Source organism: Ornithodoros turicata, chromosome 2 (assembly GCF_037126465.1).
Source record: "Ornithodoros turicata isolate Travis chromosome 2, ASM3712646v1, whole genome shotgun sequence".
Classification (NCBI taxonomy): domain Eukaryota; kingdom Metazoa; phylum Arthropoda; class Arachnida; order Ixodida; family Argasidae; genus Ornithodoros; species Ornithodoros turicata.
Window position 1 is genome coordinate 20,957,225 of NC_088202.1, and position 17,958 is coordinate 20,975,182.

The 17,958-nt window shown below is 41.9% G+C and overlaps 1 protein-coding gene across 1 annotated transcript; it reads left to right on the forward strand.

The window, feature by feature from the left end:
- The first annotated feature begins 1,556 nt into the window (after positions 1–1,556).
- On the forward strand, positions 1,557–15,147 carry LOC135383196 (uncharacterized). The gene is made up of 10 exons (XM_064612769.1): positions 1,557–2,134; positions 2,234–2,401; positions 2,728–2,816; positions 3,631–3,780; positions 3,876–3,963; positions 6,491–6,670; positions 7,429–7,644; positions 8,669–8,840; positions 11,116–11,201; positions 14,820–15,147. Exons 1-10 carry the CDS (start codon positions 1,982–1,984, stop codon positions 15,099–15,101), a joined length of 1,584 nt encoding a protein of 527 aa, XP_064468839.1. The 5' UTR covers positions 1,557–1,981; the 3' UTR covers positions 15,102–15,147.
- Positions 15,148–17,958: the final 2,811 nt, after the last annotated feature.

Here is a 17,958-nt window from a genome sequence, read left to right on the forward strand (position 1 = left end):
CAGTAAGATTCACGGCCATGTCTTGTCTTAAGTTGTTCTAGGCCTCCATCCACAAGAGACGTCAATCTCTCGTGCAAATCTTCAGCTGGTCCCTGTTCCGCTAAACCTTGGATGTACAAGATAATGTCATTTGCAATCTCATTGAGTGTTGAGTCAGGCACACGTCTTCCCTCTTTCCACTTGAGTAGCAGGAGAGCCAGTTGTTTCACATTGTCTGGACTCAGAGCTTCAGCATCGTGCTGGGGTTCTTCAAAACTGCTGATTTCTGATATGGAAGCACTCGTTGAGGCTGGAAGGTCCAGGGAACACGGCTCAGTTGCTGTTGTCTCCTCTTCAAGTAGGCTACGGTGTTCCTGTGCAACGTGGCTTCGATATGCATAGTACCGGGAGAAGGATTTCATGCAGTGATTCAATCCACAAATCCAGTTGCCTTCATGTGCATGGGAAGCATGGAAGTGTCGAAGTAGATATTTCAGGCTGAATGTTCTCCATTGGCACCTGGGGCAGCAGAAATATCGTATCCCAGGCATCTAGAAAGTGCATGTACATTTTTTTTTGTTATTGTCACATTGAATATAAGCGAAGAATTCTCACTGTGGTCACTTTGACTTCACACCTTGAAGCTGTTACTTATAAGGCATCTAAAGAAATATGCAACGATAATAAAAAGAAAACAAAACAGGAGATGAAACGCTTATGCGGATGATAACTGCTGGTTCCTGCACGCTTGCGGGTGACTGAATGCGGGCCCGCGGTCCACCCGAGGTCCACTCGAGGTCCACCCGCGCGGCGTCTTTGAACGGCAAGCATTCATGGCAGGTATTACTCACACCGAGTAAACAGAAGGAGTGACGCAATGTGGAGGAACAGTACTTTGCGGGTCACACGCGAGCCGTGCACGACTCTATATACCTATCAGGCACGAATCTTGAAGTTGAACAGTTTTGAAGTTGAACCCACTGCACATACAAATCACTAATGTTCTCCGCTCCCTTGAACACTGTCCGTGACTGACTCGAAGGACCTCACCCAAGAAATGGTTCGTGAGTTTTTTTTTTTTTTCATATATTCGTGCGATATATAGATCTATAGAGAAAATGAAGGGACGCAGAATACTCTGGTTGGTCTTTAGCGTAACGAGACCTCAACTGCACTGCGGAAACTGTGGGACGCCTAAAGCGTGTAAACAAGGAACGCGTATTATCGGATCGCACGCGCCCGACGCTTCAAGGAGCCGGCAACCTGAGCGTGCCAGTGGCTGACATGCGATATCGGAGCTATTGGAAAGCAAAAGTAAGGCGCTACGAATGGCGCGACGTGAAGGTCTTTGTTTTAGAAGTTCATTCTTACTAGCAATTTTTAAATTTACATTAGGAAACACGGTCTGTTGTGCAACGTAGGAAACGAGCTCGTTGCAGCTCATTACTTACCTTACAGCATATCTGAAGCTCTGTAGGGCTGGACGAAAATGAATGGTTCACACGCGGAGCTCAACGTTTTGCGCACCAAAGTATGGGAGAGACCTCGGGAAACTTTCGGATAGGGAAGGATATTTATCGAGAGCCATGACGGGAGATCGTTGGATAAGCGCACAGAGGGGTCATAAACCTCTACGAATTTCCTAAATCACAACCTCCACTCGAACGAAGTGAGAAGTGATGTTGTGGTCACGTGATTACTAATTTTAGTTCTTTTGCATGCAAGTTTTTATCTTCGTTTTATATTCGTTTTATCAAGCTTTACGCGTTTATATTCGACGCACACGGTCACTTACGTGCTGCGTCTGATTCTCCGACAAAGTTTCGGTTTAGCTCTCATTATCTGGCAACACTGGGACGCCAGTCGTGCTTGGTCGTGCTCGCGTTCGTGCTCTGGCGCTCGATTTGTACTTCAACTCGTGTTCTGATCTATTGTGAACTATTTAAGAGCGATATTCTGCACCTCGGGACAAGCTGGCCTGGAAAACGAGAACGGTTCTATAATGGCAGACATCACCTGTCTTGTAGAGGTGATGCCAGCTGGTGTGAAGCGAAAGTGCCGCCTGTGGACGCAGACTCTTGCAGGACTTAAAATTGCGGTTGCGACGTGCAGCGTTTTGAGCGAGTACGCCGGTAACGACAATGACAGATATCAGGTAAGTTATATTGGATATCTCATGATCCTCAAGCTAAAGAAGCTTGTCATCGTGCATGATTCGGAACTCAGTACTAGACATGTGGTATGTTCTGTTCAGATATTTGACAAGGATTTCGATGAATTCGTGGAACTTTCTCCGGACGACACCATTGAAAATATGTCCCGCATACGGATTGTTCAGGAGACAGCCCAGGCAGCGAAGGCAGGAGGAAGCGCCGCAGAGGTTGCGCAGTCTGCCACTCCACTGTCGCAACGAAACGAAACGGTATGATGACGCAGCTTTTGCTTCCAGCACATATTTCTGCCAATTTCATTTGAGTATCGTAACCAAAGTCCGTGAAAAGTGTGGTTGATGTGCATCAGTATTCGGTTGCATACAAGTATTAGTATACGCAACGACAGCAGCTACTGCGCACTTTAATGGTGACGTTTTCGAATTTGGCTACAAAAGCATGCTGCACGAAAGCTATACCCGGATAGATACAGTGAGCTTTGGTGTTGCTTTGCAGTCTTATTTGTTTCGCCGAACAAAAGTCAAGCGATTCTCTTGTGTTCCCCTGTACTACATGGGTTTCTGTTTTCTTTACTCAGGAACAACATGCCATACAGCAGGACACAGTGGCCGCTGTACTCGATGTGGAGGACTTGGGGAGTATAAACAAATCATTCTACATAGAAGAGTATGTGCGAACCGTCGTTTTGTTTTCACTTTTACTTGAGAAACAATTGTAGAGAGACCACAAGCAGAAAAGAGGTGGTGGAAAAGGGAAACTGAAATGACAATTTGCCTGCCACTTTGGTTGCAGTTAGATTGCAGCATGCATGAAAAAAAAGAGAGAGAGAGACAAAAAAGAAACAGTTATGGAGGAACAGCATGGTCTAGTATTCAGTACAGTGCTATGCAAATATAATGTGCTTGTGAAATGACTTGATTTGCTTTTTGAATACAGGGTGTTTTTGTATTAACCTTAACTGCACTTTTATATCATATTAACGTTGGCTATCTTAATGCGGTTTCTGCAGGTGGGTGGTACGTCCTCGCGGACAACTTGCCCGATTAGAAGGTATATTAATTCAGTACGATTGTCAAATATAACATACTAGTTGTCCGCAGAGGACATATTACCAACCTACAAAAATCGAATCGAGGTAGCTATGATAGACGTGGATCAAAATATTGTGTTAAGGTTAACACAAATACCCATTAAAAAGTGTCAGGCCTCAGGTGAGAAATTTAAATGTGCATTCTGTTTTGCTTGCATGTGTGAATGATTATTATTTTTAGCAGGAGTTGGACCCAAGTAAGTATTTCTTGCCTTTAGGCCTCTCATTTTCCTGTTGATCTTTGAAACACACTTTAGACCTGATACTTCCTGTTTACTTACACCATCAGTTTTTCTACACCCCATGTTTCCTTTGTTACTGCATTGCCCCTGTCTGTTATTCCTTCGTCATTTTTCACATAGTATCACCATTGTAAATCACAATCAACAGAAACACCGCATCTGATGACGATGGAAAGTCCTACTCACTTCCTCAATTTGGGGTGTTGGATGCTGCAATCAAAAATGGTGAAGCCCTAAAGCCATCAGTACACTGCAAAATTGTTGACCTTCTTTTCCAGTCCATGGTCAACCTCACCATGTAAGTTAGGCGCCACTGGTATCACCTGGGTTTATTATGTGTGTCTGTTCCGGTCAAAAAACCACAACAATAACAATTGTATTTCTTTTTTCTAGCTACCCATCAAAGAAGTTTTACTTTAAGGCAGTGAACTTGCTGCTTGTGCGATATCCATGTCTTACCGATGTTACTGGTTCTGGCTACGTAAGTTTATTAGAGTGACCGATGTGAGCATGTTAGAGTTGTGGAACCAAGATCAAGTTTCTGTGATGGTCCCCTCAGAAATGCGTACAACTAGATAATTCAGGTCGTACTCATTCAGATTTACTTAGCTAGTGACGAGGTAAAGGAAACTTGAAATTTTGCCCATTTTGCATTTGACCAAATATCTGACCAATTTCTAATGTTGGAAAGCTGTCTGATTCAAACCGCACCATTGCCTAGTACCATGCTAGCAGAAGGCAGCTAATGCAACGTTGCTTTCAACGAGGCACTACTTCTATGACCACAGTGGCTGTAGAGAGTTCCAATTTTCTAGTAAGTGCGTCAGTTTACCATTTACACGACATGGCTTGCGTAATTTAATTTTGCTCAACCCCGAATGGAAAGTAGCCAATCACTTTTGAAGGCTGGTGTTGTCACTCTTTACAAAGCCAAGTGCTATGGGCAGACGTCCAGCTATGCTCTGTGGGACAGCCACTCAAAGTTTTGGAAGGTACTGCATGTGAGATACTTGTCTGAAATTGTTAGTTGGTGGTTCAGCACCCTGTGTCAGTTTTGCATCAATATTTTGGTAACTGCTGGACAGTATGGCGCACCAATCTATTACTCAAGGTACACAGTATTGCATCAACTGATGATTTCATAAATCAGAAACTGTGACTTGTCGATTTCAGACGAATGTGTCGCTTGCAGTAGGGTCATTCCAGGCCAAACCACCCAAAGGTCACGTTCGAGCCCCCTCAGTTTTGCTTCCAAACATTATCATGGACTCCTTATTGCAAAGAAAGATATTTTTCTGAGTTTTACTGGACAATGGTAGCTGTCGTAGATTTAGGCAGGGGTCAAAGTTAGTCTGAATCGCGAAAACCATGCTACGAAAAAAAGTTACTTAATGAGCAGGGTTTTGCATCTAGGTGGACTTTAGTGACATAGAATGAAAGAGCGTGGCCCTAACATTATGTCAATATCAAGTTCTTCCCTGGTGTTTGATATTCGGCCAGCGAAACAGGGCTGCTTTTTGGCACTATTTCTGGCAACTTTGCACCTTGCTAAGGGCACTTTTCGCACAAGCTGGGAGGGACAAAAAAGTTCAGCTTGTTCTGGACCTTCCATATTTCAAAATCACAGGTTTCGAAGGCATAATACTTTTTGCCTCATTTAATCCCAAATGTCGTACTTTTGGTAAAGTTCGCCGTCTTCAACGCCATTTTTCAAAACGAAGCGGACTGCCGAGAAAAATCCAGATGGGTGGAGATGACAGATCAATGGCTATATTAACACATAAAAAAAAATTTAGAAGGTACTTTTTGATAAGAGTGAAAAAATATTTCTTTTTTTATGTCCCAACTCCTCTACACATACTAGGCAATGTTGGGACGCGCAAGGCTTGATTCGGCTAAGAATGTTTTTTTCGTGTGGTGAAGTTTTCCTAACCGTTATGGGGGACCAGAACCATCTATGCTACTACCGCGCACTAGCCCACGGTGTTCATGTGATGCTTGCGAGTCTATCCGCACCGAACAGCTGGCTGCCGAATCTCAGCCTACCACGCTGGAATGATAAAAGCAGTTTAGTTACAATTCGTACAGTCTACATATTTTATATTCGCGAATATAACTGTTTGAAGTAAGAACAAAAAGGTACCCACATAAATGAATGCACAACGGTCTCATTATTATTCATATTGAAAAAGCAAAGACGACCATTGGTAGGGTATCTCATTAAAAGTGACTGCTACAATTCTCTCTCTACGGCGAAAAGATAGGTCTTGAATGCTGCTCCAAATGAAGTTTCCGTACGTGCCACGCACTTTCATACCACAGTCCTTCGTTTTGCACGCGCGCGTTTGCTCACAGTTAGTCGTGAGAATTTGTCACATTATTCACTGCCATGTTGTTTGCATTTTGCCTTCACTTAGTTAAATACACTCTGAAGTGGAAACCCTAGACAACCATCGTGAAGGAAAACCTCAACTTCCCTATGGCGTTGAGAAGATTCAGAAGTGCTTCCTGAATCTATTCTGAGCACGAAACTATTACGTGCTCGGTCTTCACAACATTTGATTTTCAAGTATGGAAGGTCCAGAGTATGCAGAATTTTTTTCCCCCTTCCAGCTTGTGCGAGAAGTGCCCTTATCAAGGCACAAGGTTGTAAGAAAAAGCGCCAAATAGCAGCTCTCATATGCTGGCAGGAACTGAAACACGAAGGAAGAACTTGATATTCGCAGAATGTTAAGGCCAGGCTCTTTCACTCTATATCAGTAACGTCCACCAAGACGCAAAACCCTGCTCAGCAGGTCACCTTTCTCGTTTTCGCGACTCTGACGAATTTTGACCTCGCCTAAATTGAGAGCAGTTCAACATAGGGCCATAAGACTCTGGAAAATATCTTTATTTGCAGTAAGGATTGCATGATAATTTTTGGAAGCAAAACAGAACGGGGGCGAGTATGACCTTTGAGTGATTTGGCCTGGAATTACAAAGTGCACACTTGTGACCTTCTTTGGCAGGATTCATGGATTGTTGCCTTAAGGAACAAATTCAAAAACGAGCGGCGTAAGGTGCAGTCAAACAGAAGGGTCGTTGAAGCAAGGGAGCAGTTTGCTACGTCAAGGAAAAGAGTAGCAAACGTTGAGGAAACAGACTTTTCCGAGGAAACACTTCAAAGAAGAAAAGTGAAGAAAGTAGCTGTAAGCTTTTACGTACAAAAATTAGTTTTTAACTTAGTGAGTGATTTTGTTTTGTACTTGTTATAGTTCTTCACAAGATTTCGATAACTAAGCTATGACGGTCACCCCAGTGCTTAGCACTTTGCTAAACTTTGACCCCGCATTAAATGACAGGGGCTCAACATTTCCCAGTAAAACTTTGGGAAATGTCTATTAATACCATAGTGTATACACGATAATTTTTTGGTCCAGAAGTGCGGGGGGTCGAGCAGGACCTTTGGATCATTTGGCGTGGAATGACCCAGCAGCAACCTGCCATTGGCTAATGACAGTGACATTCAATAAACGTCTGTAGCACTGGGAGCATTGCTTGTTCCCAGTGCAGTTGTTCTGAAGGCTGCACGTCTCTGTCTAAACATGCCCCCACTGCAAATAGGCACTTTTCCAAACGAACAAGTGCAACAAGTTACACTTTACTTAGTTCACACTCACAATTCATATTTCATACTCATATTTCTTGTAGTTTACGTGCCACGCAGTGCCCTCAAGCACCAATTGAAAACTTGATTATTAACTTTGCAATTTACAGTAGTGGCATTTTATATATTTGTCTCCACAAGCTTTAGAGAGGAAAATGTTAAGTGAGAGTGTTTTATGCAAATTCATACAAAACATCTACTTAAAATGTGAGTCACTGGCACTTCAGAATGTACAAAAATCAGGAGAATTGTATCATATTTTACAACAATGACATCTGAGAAACTTTTCTTTTTGGACAGCATAATCATGTAAGTGCCTCTGGTGCGGAGGATGAGGTCAGCATTACAGAGCATGAACAATGGCTCCTAAAAGAAGCAAAAAGGCCTGAGCCTGATGAGGTTCAGGTCATGAGTCGAATGGATGCCACCTTCAGCCGAAGAGCCGCAGCGCTGGCAGAACTCCCCTCCATATCCACAGTGAAGGAGCGCTTCCCGTATCTCATGGATTCCGCAAGGGTAAGTGTTATTTAGAAAATGCTTTAGAGACCGCACAGGGTTGTTCAAGGTGAAAGCTTACAATCGAGGTAAAACAGTTACATACTTCTAGAAACTTTGCTGCAGTCGGTTGTTGGTTGGGTGAAATGATGTGAAATCAGGTACATCAGGTGAAATGATGAAAAAGACCCATTGAGCAGATTTGTTTGTGGCCTTTAGTAAATATACCCTTCAAAGTAAATTGCGACGCATTACGACCACCTCTTCCATAGAAAATAGGGTGGTATAGGACATTTATGATTTCTTGGAATATGCGGCTTTTATTTTCCATCATTTACTGAGAAAACTGTCTAGGTTGAATACTTCCTTAAAAAGATCTTTCGTGCACCATCGTGTGAAGTTCATATGTTCCGAGTGTCAGTATTAGAAGGCAGGTTCTTTATTTTTGGGCCAGCATTTTTTTTTTTTATATTTGTTTTAAATACTTGTGGGTCATGTTGTGAAGCAGCACAGAGCCTTCATGATGGTCGCATTGAATGGCAGTGATATGTGGCGAATTGTGGTATGTGGACCAGTGGGCCCATTACTATTGTTACATTTTCCTTTAAAGCTTTAGGCATAAGCGGGTAAGATTTTATTCGAATAAACCATGTTGACATCGTGTTAAAAAATTATGACAAAAATGCTTGATGGGTGTTCACAAAGCTGCTGCCGTTGCAATATATCTTGATTGTTGTCTTGAAAATTGTTGGCACAAACAGTACTCTAAGCTCCATGATTTTGATGAATTCCTTCGGGCAATTTCTCCACATGCTGTAATCAGTTGCTACAATCCACTAAGTGCCCGGTACAGCACTTAGGAGGATGGGCAACTATTGGGGTCAACCCTAGAATTAGGAATTTGAGTTTATGTGGGAGTAACGTGAGGTGTAAACCAAAAAGTCGGGCGCTCTTAATTGATAACTCAGCGTACAGCAGAGGCAATTACTGTATTGTTGCTATTACACATGCAGTCCTCATATGTATATTTTCTGTCATCTGTCAGTTTTGTAGGGAATACCAAAGACTTCAGGGTGAAGACCCTCTATGTGGTACGTCATCTGGATTAAAGAAGATCAGGGAGCTTGCTGTGTCACGAAGAATAAAATGCAAAGAGGACCTCCTCCAGAAAATAGAGGAAGCACCATCCCTCTCATGCGGTGAAACACGTCGGAACCGTAAGTATACTTCCTACTGTTCATTTATAATTCATTGTGTTATATCGTATGCTGAGTCTCTTGTTTTTATCAACAATATATTAAGAAAATTAAAAATGGCAAGTTGCAGTAGCACAGGTTTCCTTAACATAACAGTCGTTCTGCCTTGAAGATGGTAGGAATAATGACACTTGTGCAACTAACCCTCTAACAAACAAAAAGAGTCTTTCTATTATTTTTTTTTTTTGGGGGGGGGAATGGGGCAACACCTAGACAGATGAATTGAAAGCAATCACTGTAAAAGCAGTTCCATTTTGAAAATAGCTCTTCCAAGTATAGCTGACATTGAATTTGGCGCAACGTAATTTCTGGTGACACGTTTTTGGAGGTGACACCACAATTGAGCAAAACTGCATTAACTGCTCCATCGAGCCAAAATTTGTGACTTGCATTTTATAATAGCATGTGCTCTCTTTACATAAACAAATTCTTTAGCAAATAATGATTTTTAAGTTTGAATTGAATATGAATCGGATATCAAGCAATACAAGATTTAAAAAAATACGTATACAATTTAGTGAAACATATGGATAATGGGGATATTAAATAGAAGCATCCTACTTGTAATGGAGAAAACTAAGTACATTTTATCCTCCCTGCAACAACAACAAATAAGTGATGACGAGACTGTTTCGTCACAGTGATGTGCGACCTTCCCCCGTTGTGAAGGAGACATACAACTAAAATTATCAGAGAACAAGAGGAGGAAAAAGAGGAAAGGGGGTGATTTATGAACAATTAGGTACGAGTGAAGAACACGACAGTCATCTTGAACACCCACTAGCATAGGCTACAGGGTACCAAGCAAGCCTGTGGACAATAGGGAGTTCACAAACACATGGGGACGCCGGCAATGGTGCAAAATACACTGGCTTTTTCGGTTCAAAACCAGCAACTATACGATGTGTTCTTGAAATGTTTCGACTTGCGACATAATTACGCGGCTACTCAACAGCTGCTTTGTTGTCGCTGCAGAGAGATGGGCCGCTTGGCCTCGACAGTGCCATCATAATTGTAACACCTGCAGGAATGCACAAACCTGATCTGGCTGCACAGTATGATGAAATTAAGGTAAAAGCCTCAGGAAGAGAGCCGTCGATATTTCCAACAGAGACTGTTCTTCTGGGCATTATGAATATGATGCAAATAAACCAAAAGTAACGTACCGTCTGCAGCTCAAGAAACGTCTGCTGAAATGTTTTTAAATCCTATTGAAGTAAATATGTTTTTCACTGCAATGCCTACCTGAACTATGCTTCAAATGCAGAAAGAATGGCAGCATTGTACAGCACGCTTTGTGTTACACCTCAAAGCTTTAGGCACAGTCCACATTACGTTTGAAGAAATTAGAAGCCTACTTTATATTCGGAAGTTTGAGGCGAAGTTTGAGTATGCCGCAAAGCTGCTGTTAAAGAAATAACGAAGTTTCAGAAACAGCAGAGGCTATTTCGCTGTGTAGCAAGACAGAGCTGTGTCGCTGTAACTCGACACTTTTATGACCCAAGGATCTGGTCCGACACCTCCAATAGGGAAGGTGGCCGACTTCCCGGTCACAGGGAGAGGCTACTGTTTCTAGGAAAAAAACGAGGAATGCTCATGACAGAAGGGGGACTTGGACTGTGCGCTTCGTGCGAACAGCACGCACTTGTATTCACCTTTGTTATCAAGAGCTTCATTCATGTATTCCTAGATGGGTTATAATATACAGTTGTTTGTTGGTTGCGAATATTACTGAGTCGTCTGAGTTTGTTTCCTTGTCGACAATTTATTCGACAATCGCTATTTGTTTCAACAACGAAATCGAATCTACGATTAATCAATTCCATAATAAAAAGTTCACAGCCCTGAGTTTTTACTTAGCTGGGCCAGTTTAGGCAGCCTTGCTTTTTGTTGGTTTCATGTGATCCAAAAATTAGGCAAAGCCCAATAAAGTAGGCACTAGTTGAAAGATTTTTTACAATCATTGTTTTCAATTCTGCTACCTTGGCTTTTCACAAAAAGCCACAATTAAAAAGGTTTCAAAAATATCTTCTATAAGTAGTCGCTTAATTGCACAAGTGTCCTTGTTTTAATAGTCTCAACTCCCTGTGAGCTTACATTACATTCAAAGCTCTGCTGATGGAGTATCCTATTCGAAAGCATGTTGCCAATAAAAAGAACATTTTATACAACAGACACACCACGGGTGTTCCCTGTTGAATGACCATCGTAATTGCTAAATATTGCAACCTTTCAGATGTCCTCGCCATCTATGCCCTTCAGGTAATCTGCGACAACATGAAGGAGCCTGCAGCATGTGGAACCTTCTTTGTAAAAAGTGGTGTGAGTACATTTAAGAGGTGTGAAAACTGAAGCAGATGTAGGTAGAGATGTTGCAATAGTAGCAAGTAGTCTTGTATGCTTCATATTCATATGAAGAAGTGATAGGACATTCACAAAATCTCATCTTTTATTCCCTGATTTCAGTTGTGTTCTACCTATCAATCGCAACCAAATGTTAGGCTGTGCCTTCACAATTCTTCATATAACTGTAACTGGGTCATTCCACGCCAAACGTCCGAGTGAAAAATTTGACCATCACAGATTTTGCCTTAAAAAATCAAGCAGTGTTTTTATGATAAGAAAACATCACTGATGAAGTTTCAACTCGTTAAAAAAATTTCCCGTCTTGAACTTTGAATTTGAAATTACGAAATTGCGCAAAACCGCACTTTCAAAAACCTAATCGCGCTGCGTAATGGATAATGAAATTGCGCGCATTTTTAGACTGGATGGAAGCTGAAACGATAATACTTACACCTGAGAACTCAAAATGCACTCTGGACATATTTCGTGCAATTTTAATGGCATGCGAAACACTGCCAAAATTGCAAACTTTGCCATTTTATTACACGCACATACTGAACACAAGAACGCTGGAAATACTTCATCGGCAAGATACTGTAGGGCTGTACAAGATTAAAAATTGCCGTCCAGAAAAGCGGAGAATAAGTTGGTGAAAAAAATACGTTAAGTTGCCATTTTTTCGCAAAAACGGCAAGCGTTGCTTGAAATATCAAAAATGGTGGGCCGCAGTAAAATATGAGGGAAGCTCACAGAGATAGTATCAGGTGCGTTGAACAAGCTGATAAAGTTTCAAAAGGTATTATTTTTTGTTTCTGAAAAAAAAAAAAAATTTTGAAGGTTGGCACGTGGAGCGGCCTGTGCGGCCGAACGAACGTCATGGAGAGCTCCAGCGCCGCAGAGGATCTACGGCGCATCATTATTTCAGTCATCCGGTACAGCTCCTCGTAGAGCCAGGAACCGTTGCTTCTTAGAATACGACGTCAGTCCAACATTGATTGTGTGCTTATCAACTGGTTCAAACAACGAAGCCCACTTTCGTGTAGCAGACGACTGAAGTGTTGATGCGCCGTCGATCGGCTGCATCGCCGGAGCTCTCCGTCGCGTTCGTTCGGCGGCACAGGCCGCTTCACATGCCAAACTTCAAAAATTATTTTTTCGAAAACAAAAAATAATACCTCTTTGAAACTTTCTCAGACCGCTCAATGCATCTGATACTATCTCAGTGAGCTTCCCTCATATTTTTCCGCGGCGCATCATTTTCGATATTTCGAGCCAAACTTACCGTTTTTCTGAAAAAATGACAATTTAACGTATTTTTTCGCCAACTTATCCTCCATTTTTCTGGACGGCAATTTTTAATGTTGTACTTCAACACAATCTTGCCTGTAAATTATTTCCAACGCTCTTGTGTTCAGCATGTGCGTGAAATAAAATGGCAAAGTTTGCAATTTTGGCAGTGTTTTGCATGCCATTGAAATTGCACGGAACATGTCCACAGTGCGTTTTGAGACTTCAGGTGCTAGCATCATTATCTCAGCTGCCATCCCGTCCAAAAATATGCCCGATTTCATTCTCCATTACGCAGCGCGATAAGTTTTTGGAAGGTGCGGTTCTGCGCAATTCCGTAAATTTCATATGAAAATTTCAAGGCGAAAAAAATTTTTAACGCGCAGAAAGTTGATCAGTAATGTTTTCTTATCATAACAACACCTCCTGATTTTTTAAAACAATATCTGCGATGGTCAAATTTTTTACTCGGACGTTTGGCGTGGAATGACCCAACTGTGTGTTGTGGTCTTCCTTTTCATGCTGTGGTCTGATTGCCTATTCCTGCATGTTGTTTTGCTTTTTTTCCCACCTCATCATCATCCATGCATGTATGTGTGTGTGTGCTTTTGTTTTCGTGGCACAGGAATGTTGATGGGCTCGGTGTTGCTGAGTGTGGGCCCTTTGGCTACTTCACTATTTATTGAATGCAATTAGCATAAAGATTCTCATGAGGCTGACCCTTCCTCCTTCCCTTTTTTTTCTGCGTGCTTTGCATTTTTGCCCCTATTTCTATTGATCAGTTATAGTTTTCATATTAAAATTAGGGTTTCTGTTGTTTAATTTGTCCGACATTCACTGAGGGAAATCAGACGAAGTGGTAGTTTCCACTAATATAAGTATAAGCGTCAGGGCAAAAGGAAAAGTGGTGAGAAGCAAAAAAAAATATTCGCATACAGCTTGGAAAGTATCATTAATTGTAGCTTCTAAGTGCTAGCTACCTGCTCTGCAATATGGGCCCTGTTTTGACTTCGTGACACAGTAGATGGGTGTTATCCATTTTTTATGAATTACCTCACCCTTTTATAGTAAACACTGCAACAAGAAACATCAGCAAAAATGGTATACATACAGACTTTCAATCCAGCTTCAGATGATTATCAGTGCAAATTTAGTTTCACCAGCCTCTTGAAAATTAATGGCCTGACATTTATCCATGCTTTTTGGTACATACTGTGGTTGCACTCCCATATCCATATTCTGCACCCAGCTTACTGAGCACCAAGGCACAGCCTGTACTACAGGTGAAATATTTGTTGCTCACACACGTATAACCAAACCAATCCCAGAAGCGTCGAGCTCTGAACCCCAGGACACACCTCCTTTTAATAGCCTTCTCAGCCACCGAAGTCCAGGGCAATATTTTATCTAAGCAATATTATCTGCATCTTACCTTTGCATCCTACCAGAGCAATATGATCTGCAGAGGACCCTAATATGAGAGGACCCTAACTTTAAGTTGGTCTTGAGTCACCTTTGCACAGCTATACAATGCGAAATTTTCCAGATGCGTTATTCTGTGGCACACATTAACAGTTAGACAACATGGCGAGACGCTCTTTGTATGGTTAAAGCCACCACATGAGAGTTTCTCTCTGTCTCCAAGTGGAGGATGCATAAAACATCTTCAAGCTACTCACAGTTTGACAGTATAATTTTAGTATAGTGATAGTATAATGTTAGGTGTACAAAAAATGTGCAGAACATGAGAATGTATAGAGACATGAGCTACTTCAGAGTGATTATAGTCTTGTATATATCAGAATGGGAGTTCGCTGATGTTTCAGCATAATCTGAATAGGCAGTTCCTTTTTTTATACATGAGATTAAAAGGAATAAAATGAGCACCTACGTATCTCCATTGTTCAAATAATAACGGGTAGCTCTGCAGCACAGGCCGGGGCATATGACTAATTCCTCATACACCAGTAACCATGTTTCACGACATGTCTGATAGCGAAAGGAATCATTGCCCCTCATGCTCTTGTGAGCCAGTGTGCCTTGAACTAAGGGCACACTCCTGTGCCGCCTAGTTGTCTTGAGAACAGCTGTGCTACAGCTGCTTGTCAGAGCACTTCCTTAGGACATAATGAGCTACTGCCATTTCATAACACTTCCATACTACTACTAAATTCTTTTGGGGGGTTTAATAACACTGGAAGGGTCAGCCTAACCTAAGCCTGTGCATATAGGATAATATGATGTAACATCCCACTGTTACAGCACATGTAGTAGTCTTCCTAAGAGTGCATATGTCTTATTTTCCAGATGAATGTTCCCGTCACACCCTGTATTGTATATTCAGGGAATGACATAAGCAGTGCCGAAGACCTGTTCTTGTACATAGACAAAGAAAAACTGTTCCGCACCATTAACGCAGAAGAGGGCATTGCGGTATTGATGTCGGCATACTTCATACTGCACATAATTTATCCAAAGGCAGCGTATAACACAGCCTGTATATTAGAAAGGCTTTGTCTTTCAGCTCCAGTCTCCCGTCTCCGCCCTGTGGCTGTTAAATTTTTCAATATATGGAACCAAACTCTGTAGAGAATGTGGCACTGTAGAAATGACTAATAAACCCTTTGTTCATTTCTCCCAGTTGTGTTACTTTCAGGGGCAGCTTTCAAACTCACTGCTCCATGGCACGGGAGGGAGTCAACACCTATTACACTTCTGCTACGCCCTTATTTTGGGTGTACCTGGGAACACCTCTATTACACCCTTAATTTCCTATACTAGAAAACACCCTTATTACACCCTTGTTTTGGGTGTAAATGAGAACACCCTTATTACGCCCTTTATAAGGGTGTAACGGCTTACACTAAAAAGGGAGTAAGTTATCATACACCCATCTTACACTTAAAGGGGTGTAAAAAAGTTTACTGTGCACTGCTGGTGCCTCTTCTTCCACTGCCAGAATTCAAGTAAAATATGTAACTAGACGTTGTGATGCTTCTGTTGTGTTTTTTTCTTCTATGTCTAGTTGCCTTATCCACTATAGCAATATATATATATATATATATATATATATATGTGATGAACACTGGAACATCCGTCCCGAGCAATATCGGTTTAATGAATAATCCTGCCCATGCACCAGCGTGAGTTCGGTCTTTTCGTCGTTACGTCACATATAATAATAATAATAATAATAATAATAATAATAATAATAATAATAATAATAATAATAATAATAAATAAATAAATATGCGTAAAACTTTTTGGAGTGGGTGGGAAGCAGCTGAACGTGCAGATATTCTCCGCCAGTGCCTTCTATGCATAAATATTCCTGGACCTGGACTTCGAACTGCCGTCGAAACTGATACTGAAGTGCATATCTGGGCGAACACGTATCCTGCTGGTACACCAATGTCTCAAGGTCAGAGTTGCACTCCACTGTAAACTACGCGTGGATATCACACAAAAACTTTCGTTCAACGTAACTTCCGAGTATTGAAGACAAATAAGAAAAGCGAAGCACGTGTTCACGTTAAGCATGGTGATGATAATAACAATTCGTGGTTTTAACGTCCCGAGACAACTATGACAAGCGCGAGATACGGCACCTCTACGAATATCAGAAGTCCACGCGACCGAGACAAAGTGACTGAAGTCTGTTGGGATATAATGCAACGTAATCGGCACAAGTTATTCAGAATCGATGTCTTCGATACACTTAGGAGGAAAAAAGCTCGAAGCTCCCTCAGTAGTCGGCTGTGCAGCGTGCTCTGCTTTCCCTGCGACCAAACACGCATGTCGTCGATGTCGATACGCGTCAACTCGCCTCTGGGAATCAATGTGATTGGGGCGGCCATGATAGCATTGCACACAATGTACCCCAGAAGCCTCTGTGAAGGGCCCCTGATGACGATACGGGGTACAATGTCGCAATCCAGTATCTTCATGTCAAGTGCTCTTTTGTTGCGCAGTCTGCATACAACCGAACGATGCGCCGTCGTCTGGTGCCGAGGGTGTACAGGCAGTACAGAAATGCAATTAGTTAGTTGAACAATGAATGTGAGCATCATTCTTCTACAATACGCATATTTAGGCGTAAACATAACAGTCTATGCCGCAAATATCCATGGGGGCACTTTTGATGCTGTTAGCGAACTTATCATCGGTGAATATGCAAATAACGACACTTCTTATTGTGTCTCAAGGAATCATTCATTGAACCATTAACTAAGACATAACTAAGACTTAACCATTAACTAAGACATTTTGGTGTGTCTTCTGTATGTGTACGTGAAACATGTGGAGACTTTCGTTTTATAACGAACACCATTAATCCTACTTTAAGCCGTCGTCTTCAAGCGACAACCCAGCACTCTCCTTCAGAAAGTGTTTGTGAGCAAACAACCAACGACTAAACGATGGCCACTTTCCCAAATGGCCTTCGCTACACCACTCGAGAAACATTAACATGGACGCCGCTTTTAAAAATAAAGCCTCCGTGCGCCTTTATATCTCGAAACCTCGCAGATAAACAAGAAGTCTAAGCGCATCCCGCGAAAACCCGTCACAGATGGGAGATTTTTAGCAGAATCCGTTTTTCTCGACAATAACAACACTTGACACGCAGTTTGAACGATGCCGTACTTTCACAGAGTGAAGAGGATAAAATGCCCCCGCGTATCCCTTTGAGAAATTCGCGGGAAGCAGGAAGAGCAAGGAGAGTTGCATTCTGTCTTTAAAGCGGGATCCACTCGAGCATCATTTTATCTTCATCTCAGCTCCACTTCTTCGCTTTCGTTCGTTCATTGTGAGATTGAAACTAAACAGCTTCAAATTTCGAGTACGACGTGTTGCGAGATAGGAAGCGGAAGGAAGAAGCCAGCTGTTGGACTCTAGAAGATGCGAGGCATTTTAATCGATGCAATAAGTGCAGTCTCCTAAGACCGAGAAGAGGAATACACTGTTAGAAAAATTTATACCATTTAGGGTATAAACGGCTTGTCCCAGGGCGCATGCCTTTTCAGGTATAAACGCTATACCTCCTTCGAGGTATAGTACCTTTCACCTCCCTGAAGGTATATGATTTGCACCTCAAGGTATAAATATATATCCCTAAGAAGGTACATTTTTAAACCCGGGGTGTAATCTTCGAAAACGGGAATATTCGATTTATTTCAGCGCTATATAGCGGAGTGGCAGTTTCCTCATCCAACTCGTAACAAAATAAGAATAAAATAATATTGTGGGACAGAAGGAAAATACCTGGACACGCACACACACAAACGTACCCACAAATTCATATTCGCAAACTGCACGTGTAAAGCGAAGAGGAGGGCTCGTGCAGATTACTCGCCACGCAAGATGCAACGTGGGGAGGATTTGGTATTTGGTGGAGAACAGATATTTGTGTAATATATCCTGGCTTCGCAAAATGTGGGGGCGCTTT